This window comes from Brienomyrus brachyistius, chromosome 9, assembly GCF_023856365.1.
Source record: "Brienomyrus brachyistius isolate T26 chromosome 9, BBRACH_0.4, whole genome shotgun sequence".
NCBI classification, from domain to species: domain Eukaryota; kingdom Metazoa; phylum Chordata; class Actinopteri; order Osteoglossiformes; family Mormyridae; genus Brienomyrus; species Brienomyrus brachyistius.
The window spans coordinates 22002661-22020053 of NC_064541.1; the positions used below are offsets into that span (position 1 = coordinate 22002661).

Genomic DNA, 17393 nt, shown 5'->3' on the forward strand with positions numbered 1-17393 from the left:
GGGATGTCTGCCCCCTGATCTCTTTGTGTGTATGTGAGAATGTTAGCTAGCCTGTGAGAGAGGGAGAGACGATAGGGAGTATGTAACGTGTTCGATTGTGAGATTTTCGAAATACAAAAAACCTAGTAAACCGGACATTGGCGTCTCAGTCTAATCAACCTGAATATATACAAATATACATCTCAGAATATAAAATACCAAGGGAAGAAAGAGGAACTATCTCAACGTGGGACCGCGTTGTACATTCTTATTATCAATTCACGATACATTTCGAGCAGTGGAATTGTTTTGGTTGAGTGAGTATGGTTATGTTATTATAAAATCAACTAAAAAGATACGACCGATTGTGGACCAAAAGTATTTTTGTGCCATTCGCCGGTGACTACAGTCCCCTCTACGACAAGCGCCTAGTACAGGGAGCCGGTTAACTTGACTATACTCGTATTATTATTATAACTGCATGGCAAAGCTTCTTATAATGCTTTTTACTTTATATATGTGTTCGCAGGTGGTGTTTGTAGTTAGACAATTGAAGTTTACAACTACCTATCAATAAACGCTTTAATTGAATTAAGCGTGTGATCTTTTCCTAGCTAAACGAGTAGTGTGTTATTCCTTACGGTAAGACGTGTTAACTTAAGGGAAATATGAAATGCTTAAGCTTTCTTCTTTTTTCTCCTTTACAGTTGCCCCCTCCACCCCCATCCTTTATTTCTTTTCATTTTCCCTCCTCCCTCTCCGAGACGGTCATACCGAGTGTGTGGACGACAACCCGGATAAGAAAACTATTTATTTGTATCCAAAACTAGGTAGTTAATTTAAATAAAGCCGACATGTCCGGCAGCGAGGACGATAGGGACGATTTCGGAGCCCCAGAAGACCGGTCGCTCATCCAAGGTAATCTTTTACCAGCTTTCTTAATGTTGTCCGTGCTAACTAGCTGGCTATTTGTACTTGTGGTTTGGGCTACTAGCTAGCTAGCTAGTTAGCTTAAACCGGGCATCTTTTTTGGACACTCAATAAAGCGCATTTCCAGTATGTCGAAAACCTACGAGTCACGAAGAAGTGAGAGTTGTTTGAAGTACCCCCTCAGTTGTTTTCGGCTTATTTTATAATAATCGTTATGCTTTGCGTGGTTACATTTGTTAATAAATAAATAAATAAGGAGAAGTTCGGCTTTCGGGCTGTTCGCTAAGCCGGTTTCGTGCCTCTTGTTTGTGAAGCTGCTTGTTGTTCATCGTTAAAGTTAAGCTGCAATTTTGTTTTTTTCGGCTTTAAGCGGCCATGTGGTTGTAACCGAGGAGTAGCGATTTTAGGCGCCAGTTAACTGCGGTTTTGGGTCAGTTTAATGTGTTGACGACCAGCCCAGGCCTAACCGGTCCGCCCTGCGTGACCGTAAGCCGGGGACGGTTTTGGTGCGGAAACCAGCCTGGTGTCAATGTGTTGTAGGAGGCGGGCTTGCCGTACCGACCGGGGCCACCTGGCGTGCCCGAGTTGTGCCTGGATATATCCGTGCCGGGTTGAATTCCGGCCGGGCTGAAAGCGCGACATGCCCGCGCGGACCGAAAGCGGACCGGCGCCTGTACCGGCTGCGGCCTACCTGCCGCCTCACGTGTAGACAAGCAGAGCCGATCTAAAACAGCACACTCCGGAGAAGCCGGAACCGCAGCTCCTGCCACCGTATACACATTGTAGCTCAAATTCTTTCAATCGGAATGGTCAGATTTTTTTAATCATTGGCGGAATCAGAGACAGAGCCAAAAGAGTCGCATTTCCTTATTAAACTGCCATAGTTTGAAAGTAAGATGATCGGGTCGGCCCGGGGCACCGACCGGTTAGCCGGCTTGGTGGAGCACAATGGACTGGCTAACCGGCTGCGGTACCATCCCGATATGAAAGCATACGGGATCGTATGGGATGTCAATGTATTTGTCTCGATGATCATGTGTGGCGTGTAGAAGAGCTCAGATCACGGAAAGCACAATGCTTTTTCTGTCAAACCATTTCTTTTTTCCTGCTCAAGTTGATTTCCGTTTCGGCTCCGTAATGCACACGTAAAGCGCAGTAAATGGCTGTGCGCCGCGCCGCTCTCGCTCACGTAGAGCGCATCAAATGCCGTGTGCAACGCAAGCCGAGCCGGCTCAACAGCCCCCCGTTGTCCCTTTACATGGCCGGCCGCTGATGTGCATTTTTGCTTACTGTTTTTATTGCTTTTAACTCCCATTCTCGGGGCTTCATCTCTACACCCGCTTTTTGGGACGGATGGATGGTGGAAGCGGGCACAATATAACGATAAGATCTCATCCCAGTCTCCGGTTTTGAATATTTTTCCGTGGTACTGTGTTAAACTAATCATTATACACTGAAATGCCTTTACTGGGACGTTCAGCTATATGTAAACGTACACATATGGGGTTTATTTTAAAGTAATTTGAAAAGGACTGTAATGATGGTCTATTAAATCGTAACTGATTTTTTGATTTTTCTCCTAAACGCCTACTTTAGTGTGTCGAGGTATGCATGCAGTCGCAGTTGGTGGCATTTACTAAGTATATATAGCTTTTCTTATGCATGGTGTAATCTGAATCACTGCATTTTATTAAAGTAGATTTTGTGTGACGGGGAAACTTCAGTGTCACGCTCCACGTACCTGCATTGTGGGATATTCAATATCTGTAGCTGCGTGGCCACATTAGGGTTTAAAAGTACCTCTAGACTGCAATGCAGCAGTATGAGTGCTAATAAGGCCTGAGTGTAGTAATCTTTGCTGTCTGGGGAGGTGCATTGGTCATTAAGTTGGTATTGCTGTGTCTACTTGTGATCAATGGCAGATGACGATGACTTGGATGAGGAAATGTCAGATGGCGATGCGCCAAAGGTGAAGAAAAAGAAGAAGGCCAAGAGGAGCCGCGAGAGCAAGAGTGGCAAACGGCAGAGAGTTCGTCGTGAGGTGCTGGAACCCTCCTCTACCGTGGTGTCTGTCCTGTGTGCGCCACCTTAAGATGCTGTTTCTAGCTCGCATGTTTGTGGTGCTGGTTCTGTGTGCCAGAGGTCATACATGACTGTCTTTTCCCCCTTTCTTTGTTTCTGCTTAACCTCACTTTTTTTTACTTTTTCCTCTGCTCCTGTTTTCTGGATGCATCTTTGTGTGTGTGTGTGTGTGTATGTGTGTGTGTGGTGTGTGATGCCTTCAAGACACAGATAGATAGTTGCATTGAATCTATAACACTAGCAAACAAGATACATGGTTAAATACCCTTTCTCTTAACTGTTTATGCCCATGATTGACATTTGATTATTATTATTATTTTTTTTTTTTTACCTTTTCTTGAATAACCAGTTAATCCCATGCACGTGGTTAGTCCACTTAAACTCGGAGTGTGTAGACTAGCACACAATCTCTCACACTGCCCTTCACACATGCCTGGAAGAGGGTGCTGTCCACTTGCTTGCCCCCATAGCCCTGTAGGTGACCAGCAGACTGTAGACGTCACTTTGCACCAATGACAGACGGCAGTACTCGGAGCTCCAGCTCAATGGAGATGAGTTCTCAGGCTCCTCAGTGTGATGGAGGCAGGCTTCCCTCTGTAGGGTTCATTGTGTTATGGGTTTGATTGCTGCCTCTTGGCTGGCTGTGTGTGTGGTTGTGTGGTCTTGTTTGCATGAGTGTCCTCTGGCACCCCAGTATCCTCCTTTGGAAAAAAAGCTTGTAGTGCAGGTGAATGGGTGTCTCAATTGCCCTTGGTGCCTCATTGAGGCCTGGCATCCATTCCAGGGTTTTCTCTACCCCAAGCTTCAGGTTAACTTGACTTTGTAATGGATAAGTGTTGATGGTTGAATGAATGCTTATGTCTGGGAAGTTTCAAGATTTACACGCAAAACTAGTCTTATTTTGCATTGTTGTGCGATGGACTGTATTAGCAATTTAGTTTAATAGTGTCAAGTAGTTAGTGTGCATGTATTTGTTTCTGACTGTGCTCGGCTTGTGTGGCACCTCAATGGTGGTTCCCATAGGACTTGGCGGGCAGCTCCCCAGAGGCAGTAGAAGGTCTCGATGCTGAAGACGGAGATGAGGAGGAAGGGGCTGGCGTCAGGTCAGACAGCGAGGGGAGCGATTATACTCCAGGCAGGAAGAAGAAGAAGCGAGGGAGTTCGGCAAAGGAGAGGAAGAGGGGGACGAGTGGCGAGAGAGAGAAGATCTCAGGAAGCTCCAGCAACAAAAGCAAACGGAAAGAGCCCGAGCCGGAAGACGAGGAAGACGAAGATGATGACAACCAGGTTAGACCGGGCCATTGTCAAACCTAATGTCATCTGTGAAGGGTGCTGGATGTGGAAAATCCCTTAAATAACATGCTTGTTTATTCCAGGAGCCCAAGACCTCTGCCCAGCTGCTAGATGAATGGGGAATGGAAGACATTGACCATGTCTTCACACAGGAGGACTATGGCACCCTCACAAACTACAAAGCATTCAGCCAGTTTGTCAGGTATATCTATTTTTGAGTAGCAGATGGCTTGGAGGTTTAGGCCACAGACATCGTATTTGCAGATCCTGGCTTTCAAGAAGGGTTCTACTCTTGTATTCCTGAATGGCTGTTGCCTTTAGTTGGCCCAGTGAGAGATGGTTGCATTGGATAAAGCTTAAGTTGTTGTGGGAGTTAGAGTAAGTGATGAAGGTGATGTTGCCTCAGCGGGTTTGAATGGCACTCTTATGTTTGTTCGCTGCACAGGCCGCTCATCGCAGCCAAGAACCCCAAGATCGCCGTATCCAAGATGATGATGGTTTTGGGTGCTAAGTGGCGTGAGTTCAGCACCAACAACCCTCTGCGGGGCTCGGCCAGCGCCACAGCGGCCCTGGCAGCAGCCAATGTGGCTGCCGCCGTGGAGAGCATGGTGGCCAGTGGCACGGAAGTTGGGCCGGTCTCAGGGACAGTGGGCCTGGCCAGCACCACCCCGGTCGCCCCAGCTCCCGCCGCTGCAGCCCAACCTCAGGTTCCCCCTGTGGCTCCGTTGCGCAAGGCCAAGACCAAGGAGGGCAAAGGTAGGGGCCAGAAAGCAGGCCGGCAATCACTTTGCCATTGCAGAGGGTTTTGGGTGAACAGATTTGCAACTGGGCTTTTGTGTCCTCAGGTCCAAACGCGCGCAAAAAACCAAAAGCTCCCCCCAAGCCTCCAGAGAAGAAGGTGAAAACCAAGAAGGTGGCCCCGCTGAAGATCAAATTGGGAGGCTTCAACAGCAACAAGAGGAAGCGCTCTTCGGTCAGCACCGTCCCCAGCCAGTGGTCTCTTGGCCATGGCTTCTCAGGCTGCATGTTACTAACCCCCCCCCCCCACCCCGTTCCCACAGAGTGAAGAAGATGAGGTGGACGTGGACAGTGACTTTGACGACGGCAGCTTGAACAGTTTCTCTGTGTCTGATGGGTCCAACAGCCGCAGTAGCCGCTCAAAGAAAAAAAGCAAGACATCTAAGAAGAAGAAGAAAGGTCGGTCCTCTTGACAGGGCGTCGTCACCGAAATGGCTCTACATCATGTGACGCCCCTCCTTTAATCCTTGTGTTCTCTCTTGGCAGAAGAGGATGGCGATGGCTATGAGACGGACCACCAGGACTACTGCGAAGTCTGTCAGCAGGGGGGCGAAATCATCCTTTGCGACACGTGCCCCCGCGCATATCACATGGTCTGCCTGGATCCCGATATGGAGAAGGCTCCCGAGGGCAAGTGGAGCTGTCCCCACTGCGTGAGTCACCTGGTTCTGCCATGCGGCCGGTTGTTTTTACCCCCTCATACTGCCTGAGCAGGGTTAGGTTGGTTCTAGGGTCAGCCCATCTGCTGTCTGGAAGCCCGGTGCCCATTTTGATTTCCCTGTGTTTCTCCACCAGGAGAAGGAGGGAGTGCAGTGGGAGGCGAGGGAGGACGGCTCAGAAGGGGAGGAGGATAACGAGGGGGAGGGCCGCAGGGACGGAGGCGACACTGAGGAAGATGACCACCACATGGAGTTCTGCCGCGTTTGCAAAGACGGTGGGGAACTGCTGTGCTGTGACTCCTGCCCCTCGTCCTACCACATCCACTGCCTGAACCCTCCCCTGCCTGAGATCCCCAATGGCGAGTGGATCTGCCCCCGCTGCACTGTGAGTTGGCTGGGGGGGGGGACAGCCCACATTAGTCAACGATGGATGAACCAGAGTATTTAACTGATTCATGTAGCAGTGGCCTCCATGTTGGATGTCATGTCAGGATTACATTGCTCCTTTTTTAGTGTCCACCCATGAAGGGAAAAGTCCAGAAGATCCTGACTTGGCGCTGGAGAGAGCCCCCACCCCCAACCCCAGTGCCCCGACCTCCCAACCTTCCTGACGACGCCCCCGATCCTGCCCCTCTGGCTGGCCGCCCGGAGAGGGAATTCTTTGTCAAATGGAGCAATATGTCCTACTGGCACTGCTCTTGGGTTTCTGAGCTACAGGTAAACACTCGCAGTTACCCTGGGATATGGATGGCTGCTGCACACGGATCCGTACAAGAATGCTTGATATCCACATATGAATTCTTGTGAATTCGGTACATAACCCATCAAATCTGTGTGTGTAGTCACCTGGCCTTTTTTACTGCACACGTTTCTGTCCATATGGAGATACATATATTAACCCAGGTTTCCTTACCTTGCGTAGTTGGAGCTGCACTGTCAGGTGATGTTCCGGAACTATCAGCGCAAGAATGATATGGACGAGCCCCCACCTGTGGACTTCGGTGGCGAGGGGGATGAGGATAAAAGCACTAAAAGGAAGAACAAGGACCCGTATTTTGCTCAGATGGAGGAGAGGTTCTATCGCTTTGGCATCAAGATGGAATGGATGATGATTCACCGCATCCTGAATCACAGGTAATCAGTGTGTCTGCAAGCCAGGGTCGCCCTGCTGGGACTGACATACATTATCCAGCAGCACTCCAAACCTGCTACGTGCTGCCAGCCGTGAGTAGCGTGTCCTTGCCAAGATATTTTTCACGAGGCATGAAATTTTGGGGGGTGGGGTTGCAATTCTTGGAATGTTTCTCATTCACCATCAGAACTTTGTATCAATTTACATGAGTGCGTGCCTGACTGAGCGAATCTCCTCTGCAGTGTCGATAAGAAGAATAATATTCATTACTTGATCAAGTGGCGGGATTTGCCATATGATCAGGCATCCTGGGAGAGTGAGGACATGGATATCCAGGAGTATGATGCCTACAAGCTGATGTACTGGAATCACAGGTACGCAGGCCTTCTGCACAGCTCAGTGATTGATGTGGTGATGCGTTTTTAATCCCACTGTTCTCGTTGGACTCCGAGACTTTACATTCAGTGAGCAGAACTGACATTGTGTTGTCAGTAGATTAATGCTGTCTGTCTGTGTAGGTGTTCTAGATGTTGGTAAATGGGTCAGTAATTAATGTCATATAATTAAACTTCTCACCTTGCCTGTCTCATCCTATTGCTTGTAAGGGAGCTCATGATGGGAGATGACGGTAGACCCAGCAAGAAGCTGAAGATGAAGCTAAGCAGAATTAAGAAGCTGGACCGGCCTCCTGCGAATCCCGTCGTGGACGTAAGTGTACAGCGTCCATGTCAGTGTTTGTCTGCAGCCACCATAACCTTGTCCTGTACGCCGGAGTCGATATCGTATTGCCATACTGAGAATTTTAAAATGGAATGATTCTATCATTTTGCCAATTTCAGTATTTGAAAATGTGCTGTCAGTCCACTGCTCTCATCAAAAACACTAAAGTTACATAGTGGGTGCGCCGGATCTGTGCTTTGGTGAGGGAGACTGTCACACTCGTGTCACACGGCTCTTGTGAGGAGAAGCTACATAAATGGAGGATTGCCCTTAGCCCACCTCTAGCTGGTAAGCAGGGCAGCATGAAGTGAAAGGGCATTATTTTTGTTATAAACTGACCAAGAAAGGTGAGCTCCCCAGAGCCAACAGCCTCACTATGCCAGTGTGGGTACAAGGAGGGAACTCATCTAAACTGGCAAAGTATCTGTCGCTCACCCTGATTTATATATGGAGTTTAAAGGTTATTGGGTGTGGATGATGAAAGGTGTAAGGTGCATGACAGTGGCGTAATTTAGTGGTTAATTTTGAGTTTCATGTTTGTTTTACATTCATCTTCAGCCTACATGGATGCTCATTCATATCCCTTTCTCCGGTGATTGGAAAAAGTAGGCTAGGATAAATGATTAACAGTGGACATAAACTAATGTTAGGTTTACATTTATTACCAGTGAGATATTGTAACTGCTGAGGCTACATCAACTACCAGAATCTCTGCATTCAGTGGAGTTTAATTGATCCATGTGTGTTTCACTGATAATGTTAAAACTATTTTATAGGATACTGCTGTTGGTTTAAGTCTTAATATTTAAATAGGAATCATTTTTACAGTTTCGATTTTGGTATTGATACCAGGGTATCAGTGTTTGTATTGGTATTGAAGTTGCAGTTTTGATATCGATCCAACTCTAGCCCACCATCAAGTTCGAGAGGCAGCCAGAATACCTGGACAGCACCGGTGGCACGCTGCACCCCTACCAGCTGGAGGGGCTCAACTGGCTGCGGTTCTCCTGGGCCCAGGGCACCGATACCATTCTGGCCGACGAGATGGGGCTGGGCAAGACGGTCCAGACCGCGGTTTTCCTTTACTCGCTCTACAAGGAGGTATGTATGCCTATGGGAGTGTCAGGTGGTAGCTGCGGAACGTGGGGTTGTCTTAAAATTCTCATTGGTTATCCTTATAATTAAGCATGCAAGTGTAAGTGTGTGTGTGTTTGTTTGTCCAGCCTTCCTGTCCCCGTCTGTTAGCATTAGCGGGATGACGGACAGGCAGGGACGCACAGTGACTCTGTCCAATAAAGGGGAAAATTCCAAAGTCAGGACTTTATCCTAAAGGCAGGACAGAACACTTGCCAGAATTACTTTTCCCTTTGGTTCTAGATTAGTGCCACTGCCCTCTTCCCCCCCCATGGCATTTCCCCATTCATGGCTGTTCCGATATCAGTTTGTTCTTGCGCTGCCTTTGGTTGCATGTTAGATTCTTCTCATTCTCCCCCAGGGTCACTCCAAAGGCCCATTTCTGGTGAGCGCACCTCTGTCCACAATCATTAACTGGGAGCGAGAGTTTGAGATGTGGGCCCCGGACATGTACGTGGTAACGTATGTGGGCGACAAGGATAGCCGAGCTGTTATCCGCGAGAATGAATTCACCTTTGAGGACAATGCCATCCGGGGTGGGAAGAAGGCCTCCCGAATGAAGGTAAGCATGTGAGGACTGGTGAAGGTCAGCCCCATGATTCACTTTGTTAGATTTTCACATGTTGGTTTCAGTCGCATTATGCTGGTGTTTTTGTCAATGCTGATGCAGCTTAATGAATATCAGTCCATTGCTCTCACCCTGCAGAAAGAGGCATCTGTGAAGTTTCATGTGCTGCTGACCTCCTATGAGCTGATCACCATCGACATGGCCATCCTTGGCTCTATCCAGTGGGCCTGTCTGGTTGTTGATGAGGCCCACAGGCTCAAGAACAACCAGTCGAAGGTAACCACTTGCAATCGGTGTCTTCAGCATGAGTATGGTGCCCATTGACCCAGGAGCTGAAAGATTTCACTGAGAACCTTCTTTTCCTTGGCGCAGTTCTTCAGGGTGCTCAATAACTACCATCTCCAACACAAGCTGCTGTTGACTGGAACTCCGCTGCAGAACAACTTGGAGGAGCTCTTCCACCTCCTTAACTTCCTCACCCCAGAGAGATTCAAGTCAGTACAGCTTTGTCTGGTCTCTTTCCTGGCTGTACTCCCATATTTCTCTTTGAAGATGTTGGTCAAACTGATTGGCTAAATGGTGTTTAGTTGCATTCTGAAAGCATCTGGTAGTGATGATGAGTCACAAGCGTCTCGAGTGGATTCCTGGACAGTTCTAGGAGAAGAGGTGGATGCTCTCTCCTAGTGTCACGTATGTTTCTAATGTCAAGCTGTTAAAAATGTGTGTCTGCTTGACCTCGCCCAGTAACCTGGAGGGCTTCCTGGAGGAGTTCGCTGATATCGCCAAGGAGGACCAGATCAAGAAGCTGCACGACATGCTGGGGCCTCACATGCTGCGTAGGCTGAAGGCCGACGTGTTCAAGAACATGCCGTCCAAGACGGAGCTGATCGTGCGCGTGGAGCTCAGCCCCATGCAGAAGTGAGTGCAGCAATAGCTGGTTCCTTTGGGGGGGGGCACTTGTCTTTAAGTTTCTGTTAATCTTATTAATGGTTCCCCCCCCTGCAGGAAGTACTACAAGTTCATCTTGACACGCAACTTTGAGGCTCTGAACACTCGTGGAGGAGGCAACCAGGTGTCTTTGCTTAATGTGGTGATGGACCTGAAGAAATGCTGCAACCACCCCTACCTCTTCCCGGCGGCTGCCATGGTATGGGGGCCTCCCAAGGGGGTCGTAGCGGGGAAACTTGGTGTTGAAGGTCATAGTTCAACTTGAGCCCCATGGATTAGTTGAAGAAAAGGATCAAGAATTTTTATGAGCTTTTTTTTTTTTTTAAGTAATACGTAACTGTATGGACGTTCTGTGATTTGGCTGACAGGAAGCCCCGAAAATGCCCAATGGGATGTATGATGGCAGTGCCCTGACCAAGGCGGCCGGGAAACTCATGCTGCTGCACAAGATGCTGAAGAAGTTGAAGGAGGGGGGGCACAGAGTGCTCATCTTCTCTCAGGTGGGGGCTCATGTGTGGTCACTTGTCTTATGCTCTTCCTCTGAGAAAATTCCCACTATGCGTTGGAGTACTCATACCTCCTTTTATTTTCCCAGATGACTAAGATGTTGGACTTGCTGGAAGACTTTCTAGAGAACGAGGGATATAAGTATGAAAGGATTGATGGAGGTGTCACTGGAGGAATGAGGCAGGAGGCTATTGATAGGTTTAACGGTGAGACTTGGTTTGGTTGGATGGGTGGTTTGGGCTCTTGATGGCATGCTGCAGGTAGGTTGACCATCTTGTCTAGTGGTAAATGTCATCTCTCTCCCTCCATCTTGCTCTAGCTCCTGGAGCTCCCCAGTTTGCTTTCCTGCTCTCGACCAGGGCGGGAGGCCTGGGTATCAACCTGGCCACCGCTGACACCGTCATCATTTATGACTCGGACTGGAACCCTCACAATGACATTCAGGTATGACACCTCACTGCGTTCTATGTAGTCTGGACCTCATTCAATCGACTGCATCCTCATCTGCTGTTCTCCTTTAGGCATTCAGCAGAGCGCATCGTATAGGTCAAAACAAGAAAGTGATGATCTATCGCTTTGTCACCAAGGCCTCTGTGGAGGAAAGGATCACTCAGGTCAGCATTGTCAACTACTTCTGTTTTTAGAGTGGAGTTCTTCTAGATGGCTTCTTTACGATCTGGGAAGCTTATAGGATTGACTGTGGTCATATTTAACATGCAGTAACCATCCCCCACCCTCACTATAGGTAGCAAAGAAGAAGATGATGCTGACCCACTTGGTGGTGAGGCCAGGTTTGGGTTCCAAGACAGGCTCCATGTCTAAGCAGGAGCTGGATGACATCCTTAAGTTTGGCACAGAGGAACTTTTCAAAGATGAGATTGGCGAAGGTGAGACTTTGAGGGTCACCTGTGCTGTCTGCCTGGCCCTTCTCACTTTGCTGTTTGCCAGTGATGGATAGACGTCTATATTTATAAAGATTACCTTTGGGCAGAGAGGGATTCCTTCTATAGGAAGTACACGCAGTAGGCGCTTCGATTTATTTTAAAAGGTAATCGATTGTCTTCCCACCGTTTCCCTTAGGGGACAATAAGGAGGAGGACAGCAGTGTGATTCACTATGACGACAAGGCCATCGAACGGCTGCTTGACCGCAACCAGGATGCCACGGACGACACAGAGATCCAGAGCATGAACGAATACCTCAGCTCCTTCAAGGTCGCCCAATACGTGGTGAAAGATGAGGATGAGGAAGTGAGTGCCTGACTACTCCTCCGAGCATATTCAGGGCTTTAGCACAAACTTTGGAAGCCTCTGGCTTCAGTAGGGCGTACCGTCACTAATGCTAATTTCTGTCAACTTATGGATGAGCTAATCGAAGCCCTAGCTAGTCAAAGGTTACATGGAAAGGAAAGTCCAGAGTCGCTGTGGGTTGGTCTTCTGGAGATCATCTCGTCAGCCACCTTGAGCTAACACCACCTGTAAATGGTCCTGGCCTGTGTGGGGTACTCATCAGCCTCAAGATCCTGTTTTCTTTTTTCCCCATCCATCCTTTTTGTCTCTGCCCCATGCTCCTCTCCTTCTGACGTTCCTCCAAGGAGGAGGAAGTTCAGCGTGAGATCATCAAGCAGGAGGAGAGCGTGGACCCCGACTACTGGGAAAAGCTCCTGCGTCACCACTACGAGCAGCAGCAGGAGGACCTGGCGCGCAACCTGGGCAAGGGCAAGCGCATCCGCAAGCAGGTCAACTACAACGACGGCTCGCAGGAGGACCGAGGTAGTAGGCGGGGTACAGAAAACGCAGCGCGTTATTACTACCTTTTTTCTGTGTGTGTGAGTGTATGTGTGTGTGTCCCTTCTGTGAGTGCAAGATACGGTGCTGGAAGGCACCAAAGAGCAGGGTAACGTCACAATGGATCAAATTCCTCAAGACCTGAAGACGATCTGTTTCTGTAGTCTGCATTAACAAAGATGCACTTTCAGGTACAATTTGATCCATTAACCTGCCTGGGGATTGTCCTCCATTGTGGACTTTGCATCCATGTCCTGTCTCGCACTGTCCTGTCCTGCAGGCTGATTAGTGGGAATGGGGTGCTGTGTGGGGCATTCTTTGTTGGTGTTATTCAACTGCTTCTTGGTTAATTGGTGCCTTTTTTTTTTTTTTTGTGGTGCTGTCTCTTTTTTTTTAAAAATTTTTTTTTATTGTTTCACTTCTATCCATGACTATTAACACTTGCTGCTGAGGTTAACTCTGTTCTCTTCTGGCCCCCTAGACTGGCAGGATGACCAATCGGACAACCAGTCTGATTATTCCGTGGCATCGGAAGAGGGTGATGAGGACTTTGACGAGCGGTCGGAGGGTTAGTCAAGCAAGTCCGGCGTCCATCACGCACGTAACACTGAGTGGTGCTGCTTTGGCTGACAGCTTTGCGGTCTGGCCCTTTTAGGGAACTCGCGCAGACCCAGCAGGAAGGGCCTGAGGAATGACAAGGACAAACCACTGCCCCCCCTGCTGGCCAGAGTTGGTGGCAACATTGAGGTCAGTTGCTTGTCTCTTGTATTCATATTTGCCATTTTAGATGTGCAGACTGACTGTGTAGGTAAGAGCCTAAAAGTTAAGAGTAAAAATTTCTCTTCCCCTCTTAAGGTACTGGGCTTCAACGCCCGTCAGAGGAAAGCCTTCTTGAATGCAGTGATGCGTTATGGGATGCCCCCCCAAGATGCCTTCACCACACAGTGGCTGGTCAGGGACCTGCGAGGGAAATCCGAGAAGGAGTTCAAGTGAGTAGCTCCTTCGTTGCTGTCCCTCCCTAAGATGGCTATGTTGTCTTCTATTCATGCCGTCTCTCTCTCTCTCTCTCTCTCTCTCTCTCTCTCTCTCCCTCCCTGCCAGGGCCTATGTATCTCTCTTCATGCGTCACCTGTGTGAACCTGGCGCAGATGGGGCGGAGACCTTTGCTGATGGCGTCCCGCGCGAGGGCCTGTCACGCCAGCATGTCCTCACACGCATTGGCGTCATGTCCCTAATCCGGAAGAAGGTAACAGGTTCCGCTACTTTTCCCTGCTGCCATGCACAAGTTTGCCTCCGGGCCCATGGTTCTGACGTAGCTCTGGCCTGTTGGATCAGGTCCAGGAGTTCGAGCACGTCAACGGCCAGTGGTCTATGCCCTGGATGATGGAGCTGGAAGAGAACAAGAAGGCGGCCCGGCCTGATTCTCCTGGGAACCCCAAAACACCGTCCACGGGGACACCGGCAGACACCCAGCCAAACACACCCGCCCCGGGTAATCACACCCTTCCTTGTTGGTCTTAAGTGGTCACGTGTCCTGCCGCCATTGGCTGCTTCTCCCCTCTGTTGTCATGATGTGCTTTCTGTGCTGAAGGTTACACTGTCCTGTCAGCCTGCTTCCATACAGTTGTAACACCATTTGTGCCCCCCCTCCCCAGCCCCTAAAACGCCCCCTACTGGCACACCTGCAGACACGCAGCCCAACACACCTGCCACAGGTAATGGACACAGGCCTAGTCACACGCACGCATGCACAGCTCTGCAGCGTCCCCTGACGTGGCGTAGCGTGGGTAGATATGTCTCATTGTTTGTATTGCCTCCTGTGTTGAAAGTAGTTGCTCATTTACTGGTTATTTGTTAGAAATATGAATCACTTGCCATTAAAGATGGTCGCCATAAAGGGTGTTTCTTTTGCAGAAGACCCATCGAAGTCTGAAGACTCTGTGAAGGAGGAAAAAACTGAGGGAGGAGAAGACAAGGAAGGAAAGGAGTCCAACAAGACGCAGGAGCCGGAGGTGATGAGTCTTTCTGCCCCACCCCCCCCGCTCCTGCCTTTCAGCAGGCACCTTCTGAAGGTCTCACTTCCCACATTCAGATCATCGAGATCCCAGACGAGGAGAAGAAGCCCCCTTCCCCACAAAAGAAAGAGAAGGAGAGTGAGGTTGTGGAGAAGGATGGAGTGAGTGGTGAGGTAGACAGGGAGAAACAGGAAGCCGAGAAGGAGAAGCTGATGGAAGCAGCAGAAGAGAAGGGCTCTCCTAAAGAGGTCAAGGGTGAGGGGTCAGAGGTCAAGGCCAAACAGGATGAGTCTGAGGCAAAAGGTAAGATGGTTTTATCACGTGAAGCTGACACCTCAAGCTTTCACTGCTAGGTTTCTGAGACTGTCCCTAACCCTAACCCCAACATGTTGGCATCCAGCAGAAGAAAAGAAGGAAGAGAAGCTGGAGAAGATGGACACAAGTCCTCCTGCTGATGAGAAGAAAGGTAGCTGCCCCCCCCCCCCCACCCTCATGTCTAACATGCTGCTTTGTGCTGGGAGACACCTGTTACTGACCCCTCTGCACAAAAAAACTACAGATCAAAAGGACGACAAAGACAAAACTGAGGAGCCGGCCAAGCTGCAGAACGGGGATAGTGCCAAAGATGGGGGTGTGGTAGGCGCTGAGGAGAAGAAGAAGGCCGCCAAGCAGCGGTTCATGTTCAATATCGCCGATGGCGGATTCACAGGTGCGAGTCAAAGAGGGACCCCCCGGCCCTTTCTTTGCACCATTACTTGGGTTCTTCTGGGGTCTGTCTGGAAGCTCACCCCCACCCCAAGGTGTTGATGTCTGGGTTTTCACGAAACCCCTTTCTCCCCCCCCCCACTCTCCAGAGCTGCACTCCCTGTGGCAGAACGAGGAGAGGGCTGCGACTGTCACCAAGAAGACTTATGAGATATGGCACCGTCGGCATGACTATTGGCTGCTGGCCGGCATCATCCAGTATCCTTCCATCCATCGGCCATAACCCCCATGGTGTGCAGCTCATTGTGTTGTTCATGTGGGGTCTTTCACTAAGGACTGTGTGGCTGTCATAATGGCAAAGGCCTGTTTCACTAGGGCTGAGAGTAGAGATTCGGATGGTTGGTCAGTGTGTTGGCTCCTTGACCTGCCGCCCTGCAGACATGGCTATGCCCGCTGGCAGGACATCCAGAACGATGTGAAGTACGCCATCCTCAATGAGCCTTTCAAAGGTGAGATGAACCGGGGAAATTTCCTTGAGATCAAGAACAAGTTCCTCGCCAGGAGGTTCAAGGTACGTCCTGCAGGCCTCGCACCTCCCCTGCCCCCATTCCACAGAGCCGTGACTGGAATAAGCAGCCACTCAACCTCATCCCCCCTATGCCTGACAGCTCCTGGAGCAGGCCCTGGTGATTGAGGAGCAGCTGAGGAGAGCGGCCTACCTCAACATGTCCGAAGACCCATCCCACCCCTCCATGGCCCTAAACACACGCTTCAGCGAGGTTGAGTGTTTGGCCGAGTCCCACCAGCACCTCAGCAAGGAGTCTATGTCCGGAAACAAGCCTGCAAACGCCGTACTCCACAAAGGTAACATTCGATTTGCCATCCCTTTTCAGACTGGCTGAGGTCTCGGGCCTTTGCCCCTTGTTCCATTTTGAAGTGCTTTGCTAGGTTCTACTTAATGCTGTTCTGCATTTTGTATTTAGGACTTGGGTTCTCTTGGGGGGATATATTTTGTCTGTCCAAATAAGGACGAGTTTATAGCATATACAGTTACAGATTCAGTGTCTCTCTCTGTTCTGATTGGTTGCTTAGCCAACAGGGTGACTATGCTCATTGCAAATGATCCGCTAGACTAACATCAATGTCATTGCAGTGCTGAAACAGTTAGAGGAGCTGCTCAGTGACATGAAGGCGGATGTTACCCGTCTTCCAGCGACCATCGCTCGGATACCACCCGTCGCTGTCAGGCTGCAGATGTCGGAGAGGAATATCCTCAGCCGGTTGGCGAGCAGGGGCTCAGACACGCAGACGCAGCAGGTGTGGCTCCGGCGCCCCCACATGCTGGTTATCGTCTTTAGCTACACGCCGCCTCTCAAGTCTCACAGGTCATAATCACTAATGCCAAGCCTGGGTGGATAAGTGGTATCTTATGTCTGTTTATCCCTCTTTTTCACTCCCAAGGTGACGCAACAGTAGCCTGCCTCAGGATTGCCCTCCCTCTTACGCCTCCACCTCTACATTCCTGATTGGCTCCTGGATGATCACATCACACCTCTGCTTCTTGAAGCCATGCCCCCTTTACCCAAATAAGGACATGCAGCAATTCTAATGGCTGATTCCTGGAGGCAGTGGATATGATAGCAATTGTTTTTTGTTTTTTTTTGTTTTTTTCTTTGATGTTTGTTTCTTTACTTTTAATATAATTATTGTTATAATGTTATTATTTCTTTTAGGGACCTAAAATAAAAAGGTAACAATATGAGTGTTGTCTGGTTCTTGATGGTGGATAGAGGGTGAGGTTGGGAACTTAATCACCCCAGATCTTCAGCCGGTTTTCTCACATTTTGGTGAATATCAGTGGTGATGCACTTGGTTTTGAATTCCTTAATGTTTCTGTAAATCTTGTCATATTGCAACTTATCATTCAGCCACCTATGGAGGAAGAAATGCCTGATTTTCTGCAAAAAGTATGGCTGCTCTGCCTTTGATGGGCTCTGTTAAGGCCTGGAAAGGATTCAGGGTACCTTTTTTAATGCCTTGATGCATTCTTGCTGTGCATGTAGGACTACTTTAACGAGCCAGGGGTGCTTTAGCAAAAGTGTGCGTGTTTGTGTACACAAAGATGACGACGCGTCA

General features: G+C 49.3%; 1 protein-coding gene across 7 annotated transcripts; it reads left to right on the plus strand.

The window, feature by feature from the left end:
* On the plus strand, nt 1-17016 carry chd4b (chromodomain helicase DNA binding protein 4b). Of its 7 annotated transcripts, none has more exons than XM_049024697.1 (42): nt 1-296; nt 687-897; nt 2832-2950; nt 4015-4278; nt 4368-4486; nt 4730-5040; nt 5130-5257; nt 5346-5481; nt 5569-5735; nt 5878-6126; nt 6255-6458; nt 6664-6875; nt 7116-7247; nt 7479-7581; nt 8503-8694; nt 9089-9289; nt 9434-9571; nt 9668-9789; nt 10040-10213; nt 10301-10442; nt 10612-10743; nt 10839-10956; nt 11070-11194; nt 11272-11364; nt 11496-11637; nt 11831-12000; nt 12345-12534; nt 13019-13105; nt 13193-13284; nt 13393-13526; nt 13639-13783; nt 13873-14029; nt 14193-14252; nt 14452-14549; nt 14630-14855; nt 14953-15018; nt 15112-15261; nt 15407-15515; nt 15696-15828; nt 15926-16121; nt 16411-16574; nt 16719-17016. In XM_049024697.1, exons 2-42 carry the CDS (start codon nt 834-836, stop codon nt 16731-16733), a joined length of 5979 nt encoding a protein of 1992 aa, XP_048880654.1. In that variant the 5' UTR covers nt 1-296; nt 687-833; the 3' UTR covers nt 16734-17016. The 7 variants fall into 7 exon arrangements, with proteins under 7 accessions (XP_048880654.1, XP_048880655.1, XP_048880658.1 ...); XM_049024698.1 differs by having other exon boundaries at nt 14956-15018; XM_049024701.1 differs by having other exon boundaries at nt 12345-12522.
* The last annotated feature ends 377 nt before the right edge of the window (nt 17017-17393 follow it).

Bases quoted from the DNA above. Each gene is read 5' to 3' on its own strand.
- chd4b (XM_049024697.1), top strand. From the start codon at position 834: ATGTCCGGCAGCGAGGACGATAGGGACGATTTCGGAGCCCCAGAAGAC. The intron at 9,290-9,433 runs GTAAGCATGTGA...CTCACCCTGCAG, and splicing joins AGAAGGCCTCCCGAATGAAG to AAAGAGGCATCTGTGAAGTT. The intron at 13,106-13,192 runs GTTAGTCAAGCA...TGGCCCTTTTAG, and splicing joins CTTTGACGAGCGGTCGGAGG to GGAACTCGCGCAGACCCAGC.